The sequence below is a fragment of the Varroa jacobsoni genome, unplaced genomic scaffold (assembly GCF_002532875.2).
Source record: "Varroa jacobsoni isolate VJ856 unplaced genomic scaffold, vjacob_1.0 scaffold_850, whole genome shotgun sequence".
NCBI classification, from domain to species: domain Eukaryota; kingdom Metazoa; phylum Arthropoda; class Arachnida; order Mesostigmata; family Varroidae; genus Varroa; species Varroa jacobsoni.
Window position 1 is genome coordinate 81,565 of NW_019213752.1, and position 16,279 is coordinate 97,843.

Genomic DNA, 16,279 nt, shown 5'->3' on the forward strand with positions numbered 1-16,279 from the left:
TATTCAGTGTATCTAAACTCTGTGGGCGTCTATTAGACCAAGGCATTTCACAATTTACCTCTACCGCATAGCTATCCACGGAGGCGTAGGGCCGCTGTTACAAGCACTAACGAAAAAGGAAACTTGCGCCTAGGACAACGCTTCGGCCTAACGATATTTTCTTTAGAATTTACCGTATTCCATAGCTTAACGATATCCTAGTCAAAGGACAGTTTGGTTCGTCAATTACGAGAAATGTTATTATTTTCTAAATTTAGATTGAAGATGAAGTCCCAAGCTTTATTCAGCCAAAAAATTAATAGTCGTTATTATTGAAGCAAGTGGCTTTAGTCGAATGGCCAATTTACCAATTAACAATGTGTTAATAGCAAGCACCTAAAAATTACTAAGTACACGTATCTGTGCGTCATTAAAAATTACGTTTTATTTTATACGTTTATACAAACCATCTTAAGAAAATTTCGAAGCGTTCTTGTCATATAGGAACGTTTCCATCAATTCTAGTATACTAGAAGTGAGCTTAATCTTTAGTCGGCGACCACATATGGCAGTGCGCAGCACGCAACCGTTGGCTAGTTGGAAATGCTAGCGAAAGGAAAACTATTTTATTTGCCGCAGCCCGATCGTATTATATATATATATACATATATATATTTCGAATAGTATGTCTATATATATGGGTACTCAATGACTCTTGAATGTTATGCCTCGATGGCACTTAACATCTGGCTTCATTCAAACAGCGAAGTTCGTCCTCAACGGCAGGATGTGAGAGAAGTCTTTGAATCGATAGACACACCATGATACTTCTGAATACTTCCTTGAATGGATACAATTCCATCAGTGAATAATATATGCCTCTATATATAGATAAAACCTTACGTTGCGCCGAAAAAACTCGAATGGACACATTCCCGATCCAAGCGACTCCACTAACGTGTACGTAATGAGCACAGTGTAAAAGTCTTCAGATGACCGATAATGGAACAAGGAGAGCATATACGCTATGAACATATTGGCCGATACCTTTATCACTTATTTAGTAGGGTGTTGGCTAAATAGAGATCTTTAAGCAAGTCAAATGGTCGTCTACGTTAGGTCTACGTATGGTCCTACGTTTGGAAGGCATTTGAGCTTCTATTATTTTACTTTTAGTTGTAGTGACGGTAGACATAGCACCTACAGCAAAATGGTGCTACGTAGGCACCCTCTGTTCCATCCTAAAAGTTAAATCAAAGATTGAATACTGTCAAATTTTTTTGTTTGTCCGTTTTTGTCAGTTTTTTTTTTTACTTTGTATATATGTACAGGCCAGATATTTATTTCAATTATTTTTACTGCAGTTTTTTTTTCACCTAATTAAAAAAGATGCAACTCTTTGGGCCAATTAATTATTTTTCTTACCTGCTTCGGGATGATTGTTAAACTATAAAGAAGCGAAGTGCCCGATTCATTCGCGTGTCTCTTAGAGCTACATTTTCCAAAACCGGGCGTAGCAGATTGCATTTTAAAGTATAGACATGGTAGCATTTGGCTATATTATAGGATCACCCTGAAGACCATGTGGTCGAGAGAAACTGGGCTATGCGGGTCACTGTACGTATTTCGGATATGTATATGAGCCTAAAGGCCATCGTTTACTAGTTTTCCAGAGAAGCTGAAAAACTTGTCTCAGAACGCGGTTCAGCTTAGTGAGAATTTACGTACATTTGTGCCTATATTTTCTAAGGTGTCGTAGTTTCGTACGAATTGTTACGAACGATGCATAAGGCTATTGTTGAAAGGGCTTGCTATAGCTACGCTGTCGTAGCTCGATTCTGATAACAGAATCATACTCGTTGGTGGAGAGTCATAATAATCAAACCTTTTATTTCCAGCTTTGGAAAATAATTGAAGTTTTCATCAGTGTCCATATAGCATCAGCAATATATCATATATGTAATAATTTCGCTCTTATAGAATGTTGTAAGGACCTTTACTTAAAACAGAAGAGCCTTCGCCGAGCACAAACGCATAATGGTGTCCTTTTTTCCTGCATTGAGTAACTCTTTGCCTATTTAGGTTCAATGTTAAAAAAATTTATCATAAAAAAATTACAGCTGTTACTAACTTTTAAGAACGTTTCAAGAATCTGAACAAATGTTCTATGTGTTAAAACAGGTAGAGCTGAAGTGAAAGTTTTATTAGGATAGAATGATTTTTAGGACTAGTAAGAGTAATGTCCAAATGCTATATTCTAAATAATATGAAATCATGGTAAACGGGCTTTTAGGCTGAACAAAGTTGTCGCGAAGAGTCTCAATGCCAGGGATTTTCAATAGACAAAACAGGGATTCTTAAGAGACGCGAGTTGACGATGTTACACGCTGTTTCGCAGTACAACGAACGTTTTGTTACTTTTTGTTTTTTTTTTTCTCTAAACCTGCAGGAAAACATGTTATGAGATGCATTATTATTATTATTATTATTATCTGAACATGTTACATGAAACAATTTATTTATTCACAGAGCTTTTAGATAGGTAGTATTTACATTTTAATGTTTACATTCTTTGTCCTCACACTATAAATTGACGATCAGTTTGTTCTAACTAATTTATGTTCATGGACTAATTTGTAGGTAAACAATACGTGTTTAAATGGCCTATTCAATGCGTCTAAAAAGAAACATTTTGACGATAAGTAATAGTACAGCGTACCTTACACCTCCATAGATGATACGCTGCAGTGAAATAAAGCAGCTATGCTGGCTGATCACAACGCTCACTGGTACTGTGGACTAAAACGATTTTTAAAATTTAACCCTATTCTTCGAATTAGCCCATATGGTCTTTTTGGATTGAAACATATACCTGAAACCTCGTTCGGGAGTTAAATAATATGCCTTTGGCCTGCATACAAGCCTGGTAGTCTGTGAAAAACAGTCTACAACTTTTATATTATATCAACAATGTATTCAACAGACTAGTCGTCGTCGTCAATTAGAAGAGCTTACCAGCGTAGAGAGAAGAAAAGAGGTGACGGGACAGTTACTAAATCCTGCGTAGGGATTAGCCAAGAAAACCTACCAGCTAAAACCAATGTTTCTATATGAAATTTCCTAATGTAATCGTTTCATTAACTTTGCCATTCTGTCGGGCAGTACTCTATTCTGTTGTGCTGGTGTACGTTTCCAACGGAGGGCAACTACAAATAAGGTTCGTATCGCCGTAGGTGTCATCGATACGCGCGACGGTCGGCCACATTTTCGTAGCAGGTGTTATAAAACTCTGTATAACAAAACAAAGCATGTACGATTTAAATTCATTGTGAGTATATTACAAACTTATGCTTGATCTGATCAATCAGTGATTCAGCGTATATGGTTCAGAAGCGTTAGCTTGTCGCCATCAGTATGTAGGCTCATCGCACGATGGTGTGCGTTACGAGGAAAACAACCATTGAAAGCTAAAACGCTTACTCCATTCAATATTTCGAAACGACCAAGTTGTATAATTAGTTATTAAAGGACTAACCCCACATTACCGGGAGTAATGCTGACGAAAGTTGTAACTTACCGCGGGAAATGCGGCCTGCTCTCGGCTATAGGCATGGTTCCATTTAGTGTTGATGACCTGGCCAATCGTATGAGGGGCGTTCTTCAAACGAGAATAACACCATTCGCTAACGTCACCACTCGTATATATGGATTCTAATGTTCATGACATATATTGCTTTTTGCATATATAAATAACACGTAATGAATAAAGCGATTTCTAATTCAAACAAGTTACTTTGTAAATGAATTATGATTATACTTCATGTAAAATATAGATATTCTAATTAATAAAGCGTGGAAATAGCTCGCAGTTAACTTGAAGCAGGCTTTTACAACGGATCAGAAAATTGCAATCATATGGCGTACCTTGATGGGATTGTCGTCTTTAGCCCACTTTCCAGTTTCCACGTTTTCGATTTCTTCGCGAATGAAGATCATGGCATCACAGAAGCGATCCAGCTCGGCTTTATCCTCGGACTCAGTTGGTTCAACCATTAGACAACCACTCACTGGGAACGATACGGTGGGAGCATGAAAACCGTAGTCCTGAAGTCGCTTAGCGATATCCATAGCCTTGCAACAAAAAAGTGCAAAACAAGAAGCAAAAGCATAGCTTTTAACATTAAATAATGACGGTAGTCCGCCAAATAATTATAGGTCTGGTCTTATGAATCCTAATATTCAGATATTTCGACCTGGATTAGGCGCTTCGAAGATGTATAAATGACAAACTCCAATATTCGCGTTAAAGTGCAAGATATAAAGTCACTTGAATAGAAAAAGAGAAATGAACACTTTTTGTGGCTGCTCTTCTTTATAATATACGACTTCCTGTATACAGGCTATGGTTAAAAAGAAACTGCCACGCAGCGATGCTATACGGCCCTTTTCAAATTCACATAAACTGGGATATGAAAAGGGGCAGAAGAATCGAGTTGATATCAGATATACTAAGTGTATCGTGACTGAAAAAACAATTCTAAATAAACCTACTTCAATCTGAGTTGTCTTCTTAAAGTCGCGGCAGTCAATGATAAATTCGTGTGCTGCAAAGCCGTTCTTGCCGGAAAACAGCACTTTGTAGTGTTTCTCAATCCGGCGTCGCATGTAATTAGCGTTGAGGATAGCAAACTGGGTTGCCCGCTTTAAACCGTGAGGTCCCATCATTTTAATATAGGCCCATGAGATGGGCAGGATGGCCGACGAGCCCCACGGGGCAGCGCTGACGACGCCAAACGATTTTGCAATGTCTCCAGGCGCGATAACTGGATGCGAGGGGAGGAATGGTGCTAAATGGGCTTTGCTGTTTATTTGCCAAAATGAGGGACAAAAGCGTAGCATAAAGCGAGATCAAGCGCACATGATATGTTATTTCAGTGAACGCCAAGGCCTAGTTTTTGTAAATCGCGCAGAAAAGAAGAACGACTCTGATCTATGAACGAGAGTGAAACTAGACATATTGTTCATATGCTGTTAATTATGGTTTCGATAGGACACATACACTCCAATGGGTCCCATCCCGGGTCCGCCGCCGCCGTGCGGAATGCAGAAGGTTTTATGTAGATTCAAGTGACTAACGTCTGAGCCGTAATCTCCTGGTCTACAAAGCCCCACCTGGGCGTTCATATTGGCTCCATCAAGGTAAACCTGGCCACCGACTGAATGCACAAGTTCGCATACCGTCCTATGAAAAATGAACATAAACAACAGTGAGAAGTATATTGTAATGTAGTATAGCTTCCCTTATCATACCAGTAACCTCGGAACATCTTAAAGGATTCAGGCCCTACTGAAAGCTATGGGAATAAGTCGACATAGGTAGGCCATAGTAACCGAGTCGAACGCATTTATAGTCGAAATGTTTTCGGTTCAAGACCGTACGACGCTGGCCTATCACAAGCCATCACACAAGCTATTTGCAGCAAATACTGCATTGGCCTAATCTATAACATCCGTTCTAAATTAAACTGTATCAAACGTGTTCAGCAATGAATCTTTGTGCTTCTCAAGTAACCATATTCGCCGATGCTTTATAACAAGAAACAATGAAGGCAAAAGCGTATATTCCATGTATGGTCAGGGGTGCCTACCCGACAGTGTCTTCGAAGATTCCATAAGTGGATGGGTAAGTAATCATGATGCATGCCACCTTCTGGTCATGCTGCTTGATCTTCTGCTTTAGGTGGTCTACGTCAATATTTCCTTGAGAAGTGACTTTAATTGGATCTATAACGAGGCCCGCCATTTGAGCTGAAGCAGGGTTCGTGCCATGCGCCGATACTGGGATCAGACAAACGTTCCGTTGATGTTCCCCTACAACACACAACAGTTTATTCAGGATTAATAGACTTTTTTCAACTTATTTAGAATCCAGCTAATCAGTACTGATTCAAAGAATACACTTTTTGGCCAAGAACCTCTGATACTCGTACGACTATTTAGAAGGAAATTTTAAACGTAGCCAGACTCCAACCGAAAGTGTCTGTCTAAATAAAATACTCGGACAGGGTTTGTTAGATAGTATCTAAGTCTGCCTAAGTGCATAACATTTTTATATGGTTTAAAGAGTACCAGAAAACCCAAATAAAACGACTGATTTATCGCTAGGTTAATTCGATCTAGTTAAGTATTCGTCTGATGAATACTTCCAGGCGTAAAGCGTTCCAGAGGAGTGGGCTGCTGACCTTTCGATTTGAAGTATTCTGCGATAGCCATTAATCCAGCGTATTCCCCTTGCGCTCCTGAGTTCGGCTGGAATGATATCCTGTCGTAACCCGTGATTTCGCACAGGTCCTTTTCTAACTGTTCAAACATTTCCAAGTAACCTGCTGCTTGCTCTAATGGCACAAATGGGTGTATATGAGCGATCTCAGGCATCGAGCATGGCTGTGGAAAAAGGGCCAATTTGAGCCGTATGTCTCTACGTGTTCTTGTATTAGTTTCTCGATATTGTAGTAGGACACGAAACGTGACGTGTCGTTGAAAACATATGATAGCTTTTCTATGCTTAAATATAGTATCATCATAATGCACGTACACACAAAAATACGTCGTGTCAATATTAGCCGTTCCGAGAATGGAAATTTCCACAAATCCACAAAGTAACTTCTTCTCACGCAGGCAAAAGAACGGTGGACGGATTAATAGGTAATTGTTCACGTATGTATAAAGTTGCTTCAGCTAATACAACAATACCATCATTTCGGTAGTGGAGTTGAGTTTCATGGTGCACGATCCGAGCGGTATCATCGAATGTACCAGGGAAATATCTTTATTCTCCAGTTGTTTCATATACCGAACAATTTGGGTCTCCGAGTGATGGCTGCAAGGCAAAATAATAGAGTATAGAGCTTACCATACGTGTCCTCAGTAGTAAAAATAGCGCAGTATTAAGCTTATTTAAAAGGTAACATACCGATTAAATACAGGATGCGTAAGGTAGGTGCTTTCTCTCCTGTAGGTAGTAGCAATGGGATCAGTTTTTCCCTCGAGTTCGGCAGCAAGTTCATCCTAAAACGTAAGATAATGTATCATAAATTGTTCAAGTCACTTGCAGAACATACTATATTTAGTAACAATAACGTTTGCGTTAATGGAGGATAGGCTTCTAATCTTATTAGATGGTAGACAATGATTATCATAAAAAAGAAAAGAGCATAACATTTCGATTGTTCCATAATGGGCCAATCCTGTTTAGTTCGCTCTAGAAAATGTCCTTCGTTTGGAAGAAAACGTCTATATATTAGTCCTAGGCAAGTAAAGTTGTACTGAAATACAAATGAGAGAATATAAATTTAAAGCTAAATTAATATTAGTTAACTTACAACAGTAGTGGAACACGTGAAAATGTCAAGAAGGTCCTGAATGTCGTTCGTTTTTGTAGTTTCATCAATAGAGATGCCAACATCCCCGTCATCAAAATACCTCAGATTGATCAGCAGCTTCTCAGCTCTCTTTCGAATCTCACTCGACTCGCAGCTGGGTCCAATTTTGATCGTGTCGAAGAAACGTTCATGCCTGATCGTGTGTCCTGCCTTTCGTATTCCAGCTGCCAGAACGACGGTTAACAAATGAATTCTGCCAACACAAAATAAACGGCACAGAATGGTTTTTACTAACAAATCATAATGAGTTTGGCAATCGGCTGAATCAAATTCATATGGCAGAAAAAGTAGTGGGCGATCGCGTGTACGTCTGTAACTGTTTTTACATGTAAAAATCCTAACACCTGCTAGAAAGGTTCAATATACTAAACCTGTATACTGCGAGCCACAACACCTGCAGCTGCAACTGCTTGGCCTAACTTTATGGGACTGTTGTCGAACGCAAGTATATAGGGTCATATAATGCATGTCATCTTATATGCATTGTCTTAACATCCTTGAATAATAGGCAATAAATTTACCTTTTTTTTGAGTAGTATTTGCTTTAAGTGTCCTGATTCTTTGACTGATCCTGGGCTCATCTTTCTAATATATAAATATTACTATGACAATCGTCTATTTATAGCGGTAACGGTAAGTGATACATCGGTTTATCGGCTTCCAACAAATTCTAATTTAACCTTGCCAAAATTAGGTAGGTATATATACTTCATAAGCATTGGAAACTCAATTTTTAAGTAGACTTTTTATTCTAAGTAAACATTTATATATATATATATATATATATATATATATATATACATTTCATAGGGTAAAATGATACCTCTACTTCTCTGCGCACCTGATATTTAGTATTGGTATGTTATATGCTGTTGTCACTGCTACGGTAGGAACACAAATTTGCGACAGAAACAAACCTGCTAGCGATGTCCTTGAGCCCGTGTGGTCCATGGTAGACGGCGTACATGGCCGACATATTGGCGAGGAGTGCTTGTGCTGTGCAGATATTCGAGGTAGCTTTATCACGGCGAATGTGCTGTTCCCGTGTCTGTAGGGCCAAACGGTAAGCAGCATTGCCCGCTGCATCCCTGTGTACACATTTTCAATGCCCGATAGGTGTGCATGTAGCTACGACGTTGTATGCTTTCAATCTAATATCGTACGCTTGTATGCCGAGTATATTATTGGAAATTACAGTTATGATTGCATCATTTGATTGTGAATTACGTTGACTTTAAGCGAAACTATACAGCTCACCCACTTTGTAACTCCGACGACTCTGCCGGGCATCAGTCTCGTGAAGTTAGTCTTGGTAGCGAAATAGCCAGCATGAGGCCCTCCATAGTTAAGGGGGACACCGAAGCGTTGACTTGTTCCGACAGCAATGTCAACTCCTAATTCTCCTGGTGGGCGCAGAATCGTCAGAGCGAGAAGATCCGCTGCACACACGGCCAATGCCTGCAGTAGTACAATTAACAATCGGAAGTCAGCCATCATTCACGATTGTTAATAGACAGAAGGCGTTAGTGACTATGCAAAACACGAATATAACCATTTAAACATCAAGTTTATTGTTTATGTTTATAATGGAATATTCCAAATGTTAGTTAGTATACGTAAAGTGTTATCATTTAAGAGCCTGAATTTGTCCATTCGAAATTGACTGCATATCTTGCTAAAATCGACAACTTGTGTGGATATAACATCATCTCGATAAGGGAAAGCTTTAAAAGCTATAGGAAGTGACATAATGCCGTATTCAGATTTGACTAAACGTTTATCATGGAGTGACACCATAACATTAGGATTGTGGAATTCGTGTCATGAACGCGTAGCCTTCATTATCGAAAACGCTTACATCTAAGTACATGGGTCCTATATAAATTGAAGGCCATTTATAATAATATAAACGAAATCATAAATAAAATACCAACTTCCCTTTCATACTTTTTTAAATTCCTTTATAATAGCTCCTAAAACTCTTTAAATAAAGCTTTAGAAATGGATACAGTTGTATAGAAAACCTATCGAGCTTCTGTGTGTATGTTATTGCTGATTCTTCTATAAATTTTCATAGGAGAACCTAGTTAGAGATTCAGTTCCCTTGACCGAAAGAGGGAAGCCACCCTATTTTACTACAAGGAAACAAATCTCACAGACGCGCAGTTAGTTATACAGAGAACAATTAGCCAAATAGGGGCATTTATGGCAGTAGGGCCTCATTGTTTGGCCCTTCATTATATCCTTATCAGGCAGACGTTAGAAGGAAATTTCAAGGACACGAAAATCTGATCAAAGTTCAAATAGAAATACTAACCCCACCATTGTGACACTTTTCAATAAGATCGCGACAGTCATCAACGGCTCCTTCCGTGTCTGGATATTGGAATAGTGTTCCACAGCTATCCTTTTTCGAAAAATCAATGGTGTTTAGGTCGGTAACAACCACGTCAATGCCCAATGCACTGTAAATAAACATTTTGGATTTGTATTTGGTCAGATATGTGGTGTTTATACGATTCTGATTGCCCCAAATGTGGCAACATTTGAATTGAATTACAACGCACATCAGCAGATGTTTCCTCTTTTTTCCTTCTTTCAACAACTTATCTTATAGTTCGCATTGTTTTGCTAATTTCTGTTTTTAATATAATGTGTAAATGATATTTATTTCGTTCGTTCAGGTATAGCAAATACTTCTATCAAATATCACAACCTTAAAGGATATGTATCAAGTCATTTATGCGCTTACTCTATCAGTATCCTTATCTAGTCAAGGACATATGTTTAACATGTACGATCAATATGTTAAAAGGATTGTAGATGCTAAATGTCATATCTGCTAGAACCCGGCTAGTGACCGTACGACCTTAAAGGGTCTAAATATTTTGAGTTTTACGTATGGTAGCGCCGTTAGGTATTCTATCAGGCGGTTGTCTCCCAGCACGAAACAGACCGTGTTCAGGCTCACGATGCGTTCCTCAAATACAATAGGCAGCTCACTATGCCATCGTGGGGATCTAATTTCAGAGCTTAATTTCAGATTCACAATTTAAATCGAGATAATCACGTAGCACCAAAAAACTACCCTTATTCATACAGTTTCCCCGTGTATACAGCGCATATAGTTCCACGAAGACGGCTACTCGCGTCGCGGCTACCCACATTCTGTTTAATTATTATATTAATAGTAGTAACTTTAGCTGTCGTAGATTTTTGATAATAAGTAATACTTCTGAAGAGTTTCCTACAATTCAATAGGGTTTTTCTGAAGATAAAACCACAATCAGTTTAGCTAAACAAGAAATCCACAACAGACTCTAAAGTGCTAGATCTCAGCCTGTAGCACTGCGTTGTAAGAACATTACTTTTAGGTAAACGCACGCACCTGGCACGGGTCTTTACAACCCCAATAGTCTGTGGGTGAACTTTATGCGAAACATAAAATATTCTCTTCTTTCGGCTTCGAAACGCGAGGCTCATAGCTTCTGCTGCCGCAGTGCCCTCGTCGAGGAGGGATGCATTTGCGATGTCCATTGCAGTTAGGTCTTTAACCATTGTTTGGAAGTTGAGCAACGATTCTAAACGGCCTTGCGCAATTTCGGCCTGGTACGGCGTATACTGTGTGGTCCTATAATGAGCGTGTATCACACTTGCTTAGTATGAAATCAGCAGTCGCTTGCAGTCTAGCTTATACATGCGCCGTAGCAATTAACCATAGAACTCAATAAACGTTACAAATCACAGGCAAACAGATCGGTACCGTAATTAGAGGTGCCTACTTCTTTTCGACAGTATAATGCTTATATTCTGTATAAATAAATCTAGAAAAAAAAGACATGGTCAAGGATTTACAAGCACCTAAATGTTTTTAATTAAGCTAAATGTTGGGTCCGCCGTTTTGATGCTAGGTCTGTCTCAAATTGGCTAGCTACGTTTTGACTAGATGCACTCAATCGAATTTTGCGAAAAAAACAAAAACACTATAATTTTGTTTACCATCCCGGATTTTCGAAGATATTTCTCATGATTGTGTGCGGAACAATACAGTTGGAATAACCCATGCCAATGTACGATCTCCAAATTGAATTCTTCTTAGCGATCTCCGTCGCTCGTGCAATCAGTTCGTGCTCAGCTGCACAATCGTACATAAGGTAAATGCATCCATTAGCATAAATCGGTGCACAATAAACAACTACACTTACAAATTGAAGGCCGTTAGATTATTATTCAGATGGAGTGACACACAGATGCATTTATGAAGTGTTAGGTAACGCACCTCATGCTGTTCGTAGTATCGACTAGTGATGAGCTTGACTGATTAATTAGCTATCAAGTATATTCGATTCATTCTATTATATTTATGATCATAGTCGTAGTCGTTGGCTTTATTGATTAACTCACTGAGCGGAGCTTCCAGTCGAAGGTCGCGACCAAGACGGATGTTCCGTGGGACTGTTTTCGAGATCAACTCGTCGATAGTCTGTAAACATAGAGTATAAGTAGCTTTTACGAATACCGTAATGCCTGGAGCGCCTAAGAAGATATGATCGACAAGTAGAGTAACTATTCGAGTCAAAAATGTCGCTTTCGTTAAGGCGCCTAAAGTATTAACCTGCGTCGAAATAATTACAGGGGGAGTCGGTGGAGCATTGTTAGTAAATAGTCATTTGAAAAATGACGGTCAGAAGCTCCTTTTTGTCATCCGGTGACGCAACTTGAAGCCTCGCAAACAGCAAACGATAAGAACGGATAAGATACAGTCCGCTGAGGCTTGACCGTGGATAAGATACAGGACGATACTCACTGTTGAAGAATCATATCTAGACGCTAATAGAGGGTATAAAGTCGACTTTCACTTAACAAAGCCTAGCTACAATGTCAAGCTTTCTTCCGAAAATATAGGGAAACATTTAATGTGTATGATTCTTGTCTTCAGTGGCCCGGTATAAAGAAGGTATAAGGAAAGATGAATACATTTCTCATCGTACATAATAAAGGGCGCGTATATGTCGTACTGATGAAAATAGGGCTGGTTAAACACAATTATTTGTAACACTATAGTGAAGAAACGGAAATATTTCGTTTCTGTTAGCCCGGTCTTTCGCCTCAAATTGTATAATGATAAGTTTTGCGATCCGTGTTCGATAAGCGGCGAAAATTGTACATTTATATCGCGCGCAGTTAGAGGAACAATATATGGGCACATCTGTGAAGAAGTCTGGCAAAGCACATCTCTCGCCCCTGTACATATTTACCACGTTTCGGACGTGTGGAAATTCTACTTGGGGGTGCAGCAGGATAGAACAGGTATTCTACCGAGAATAAAAGCGTTGTATTAACTCGCACCTTCTATTTTCCTCTGAAATTTTCTTTTGCTCAATGGTGGCACTAAATGTCTTATGACATACATTACACCGCCACACAGCTTGTGCGAATGAAAAATAGGTTTTGTGCTTTGTGCTTGGCACTTATGCCCTTAGACGTTACGTCAGACGGTCGGCTTCTGGGATGAAACTGTGGTGGTCTTACTTGAACATATTAAATAATATAAGCGCTCTCTTGAGATGGGAAAAACACCTTGAGTCCAAGATAGTCGAGCATATCATTTTGGTCCTTCACTCGTGGGCCTACATGTCTCGAGCAGAAGTCTTCACGCTTTTCCAACATTGATTTAATACTTGCACTTCTGCTCTGTTGCCTGTGAAGCAAATCAGACAAATACTTAAACTACGTTAATAGGAAACGTAAATTTACATAATACAACGGCCGTACGTTGATGGCGAGCCTAGCTAGGCTGCATGGTTTAAGCACTATCGCAAAAAGACGCTGCAGCACTATCTGTTATGTTTAAGGTTTTACGGCAAATTTATATTGATTCAGTGTACAAAATTCTACAGTAATTCGAGCAAATACTACCAAACTAGCAAAGCCCTCCTTGTCTCACACTCATACATATCTGAACTTTGTCATTGCCTCGGTAATCTATATACTATCGGATCTAAAGACGGAATAATGATTTCGTTCACATAAATAGCAGTACATAACAAAAGTTTATATAAGTCTATCTATTATGTCTACTTTGCATAGCTGGAATAGAAGGTGCTACTTCTTTTCTTGGCTGCATTGCTGTGATTGCTACGGAACGAATGATCACACACCTACCTCTTAATGAGGGTCCGGCTTACAAGAGCACCTGATCGATAAATCCTCATGTTTGCAATTTCGTTGTCTTCGGGGGAATTAAAAAATTGGTCGAACCCACAACTTCCACAAGCATTGACTACAATACAGAGGCAACAGTGTCCTATAGCTTGGATAAATTGGTATTAGTAGTATCACAGTTGACACCCGTTGAGACTCTTGGCGTTATCTGTCTCTGCCTCGCTCGCTAACTCTCCGTATCCAGTGTGGGTTCGTGATAAGATGATTGCAAAGACCGTGCATCACCGTTCGCTGCAAGCAAGTTGACTAGCATCGCCGTCGTAGATTATTTTTAGATAAAATTCCTGATAGCATCTCATAGAGGAGGCCAATGGAGTAAGATCTCGACGATGACATCTGCTAGTCCCCCTCGACATGCGTTAGCGTCAAGGAAGGACATCTCGTAGGCGTTCTGTTGCCATCGGTGCCAACAGCAACAGCGCTCATCGTTCTCTACGTAACCTAGTCCGAAATGTAACCGTGTTTAGCATTCGATTTAATAAACGGATGTCACAAGCAATAACAACTATAGAGTTACGTTGAGCGTAATCTCACTGTGAATTTTTATACTACTTGCACGTCAAGTTCAGCTTAGAGGGATGGGCGTTCCCGATGAAAATAAAGGCATTTTTCAAAGAAACCTTACGTTGAACAATTGCTAAACAACCTAAACAATTGTCGAAACAGCTCAGGATATTTGTACCGGGTTTGGTGGGAAGCCGATCCTCGATAGCACTGCTCAAAGGTGATTTGTAAAGCTAAAACACATCATTATAACGATAATTGTTCAATGGCATTTTAAAAATGGTGAATTCGCCCCTGATCGGCCACGCGAGGTCGATGGGCGCCCCCTCAAGGCACTCTTCGAGGAAGACCGCTAATAAACAACTCGTGGATTGGGCGAGAATATGAATTGTAATCATGTGACTATAGCAAGCATACTGAACCTGTAAGATTCATAAAAAATTGAGAATTTGAGTATTTCATAACACTAAATGAAAGGCAAAGAAATCAGCATCTCATTGCTTTCCAACGTCTTGCCCAGCACCGAGCAAAACCCAGCCACATGATGGGTTTTCCACACAATTGTTGCGCGCGCTGGCAGACTAAGCGATGTATCTATACCAATATGAGGCAAAGGAAGGAATAGATGGTTCCGAGATAGCCTTAAGCCAAGGATTCAGTCGTATTCCCATCTGAAAAAGGTGGAGACTAGCTTTTTTACGGATCTTATACATCAGGAAATGCTGAAAAAGAACAACACGGCCAACAGGACGAATCTATATATGCCTGCTGTGTCAACTGAACGAGATTATTTGACCGAAAGGACCGGATAGACAAAACAAAGGCGTTTTTCTCCACAAAATGTTAGGCCGCACATGGCAAGAAGCTGAAAAACCGTCCCGTTGAACCTTAAATAGGATCACGTTTTACATTCGTAATATTATCTAGTCCCGCGCAGACATATTAGCACTTTTTTAAATAGAATTTGTCACTCTACATTTGACAATGCACAGGGTATTAATAACTAAGTGAACGAATTATTCAGCATCAGACACGAACTTTTGTGACGAAAACGAATTAATAAATCGGCCAAGATATGGAACAATGCTGCCTTTGCTGACCTACTACTACCGAAGCCTGGTTTTTGAGATACCTTAAATTTTTATAGTTTCAAAGTAATATCTATCATAATTAACGTACTCAAACCTGCCTACATTATGGCTGTAGCACCTTTGCAGCTTCAGTATATTAGAAATCAAACATTTATGTTCTGTCGCTGCTACATAGGTGTACTGTCCATATATAACAGTACAGATTACGTTGTTATTTAACAGATTCTCGTAGTTATCAACAGCCTTTCCAGTTCGGTGTTCGCTGGAAGCGTGGATCGTCAAAAACACAAATATTGTTTACATTTTCAGGCCTGTTTTTGGGGAGAGTGTTAGTAAATTGTATAAATGACTGCATAGTAGGTTCACTCAATAGTATGTGCACGTGTGTAATAATCTGTAGACAGTCTGTCTATCTGTTGTTACAATCACTCAACCGCTGGCCAGATCGTCACCGACATTTACTAGAGAACCCGATAATAATTCGTTAACAGGACGCCGACCAGGAGGGGTCTCGAAAACTTGCACATCTGCACGAAGATGCACTAGGTGATACGCAAACTTACGCGTATGATCGTCGTTGAGATCGAAGTCCGTACTCGCTACAAGCGGCCTATTGTAAAACAAAAAATTATCGTCATAAAACGTCGGAGCGTTGTCATCATCGTTTCTCTGGATGGCTCTGTCGTGGCCGATAAAGCCGGACGTGCCATGTCCTGCCCCACCAAAGATTTCCTCTCTATCCGCTCGTTTCTGTCCTAGGATTGCGTCTCACCACACGCCACGAAATCACATCACTACCTATTGCTTTCTACCTGTCAGGACAGCAAGGCAGCTAGCTGACCGCTACTATTGTCACGAAGTGGCCTTTCATACTAGCGGAGACAGGAGAGCCATTGTTGGATGCAGTAGGCTGTATCGAATAGAGCAGAATCTCTGATCAAAATCAGTCCTTGCGTCGTCTCGAATTAATTAGAAATTGTAGACGGCATGGCTCGCATAAGATGAATGGTTGCAAATCATCTCACCTATCTGGCGCGT

The 16,279-nt window shown here is 39.8% G+C and overlaps 1 protein-coding gene across 1 annotated transcript; it reads right to left on the reverse strand.

Moving 5' to 3' along the window:
* Positions 1–1,842: 1,842 nt before the first annotated feature.
* On the reverse strand, positions 1,843–13,828 carry LOC111264364 (glycine dehydrogenase (decarboxylating), mitochondrial). Its single transcript, XM_022840205.2, has 18 exons — positions 13,587–13,828; positions 13,002–13,122; positions 11,826–11,904; positions 11,421–11,556; positions 10,810–11,052; positions 9,739–9,886; positions 8,683–8,879; positions 8,339–8,509; positions 7,362–7,614; positions 6,953–7,047; positions 6,733–6,859; positions 6,222–6,423; positions 5,628–5,850; positions 5,039–5,221; positions 4,531–4,840; positions 3,904–4,110; positions 3,557–3,637; positions 1,843–3,268 (listed from the first exon to the last, which is right to left on the reverse strand). The coding sequence occupies exons 1-18, from the start codon at positions 13,634–13,636 to the stop codon at positions 3,146–3,148; spliced, it is 2,949 nt and encodes a 982-aa protein (XP_022695940.1). The 5' UTR covers positions 13,637–13,828; the 3' UTR covers positions 1,843–3,145.
* Positions 13,829–16,279: the final 2,451 nt, after the last annotated feature.

Coding starts and splice junctions, on each gene's coding strand:
- LOC111264364 (XM_022840205.2), bottom strand. CDS start 13,636: ATGAGGATTTATCGATCAGGTGCTCTTGTAAGCCGGACCCTCATTAAG. Junction 8,510..8,682: donor AGAGTCGTCGGAGTTACAAA/GTGGGTGAGCTG, acceptor ATGTGTACACAG/GGATGCAGCGGGCAATGCTG. Junction 4,111..4,530: donor AGAAGACAACTCAGATTGAA/GTAGGTTTATTT, acceptor TTTTGTTGCAAG/GCTATGGATATCGCTAAGCG.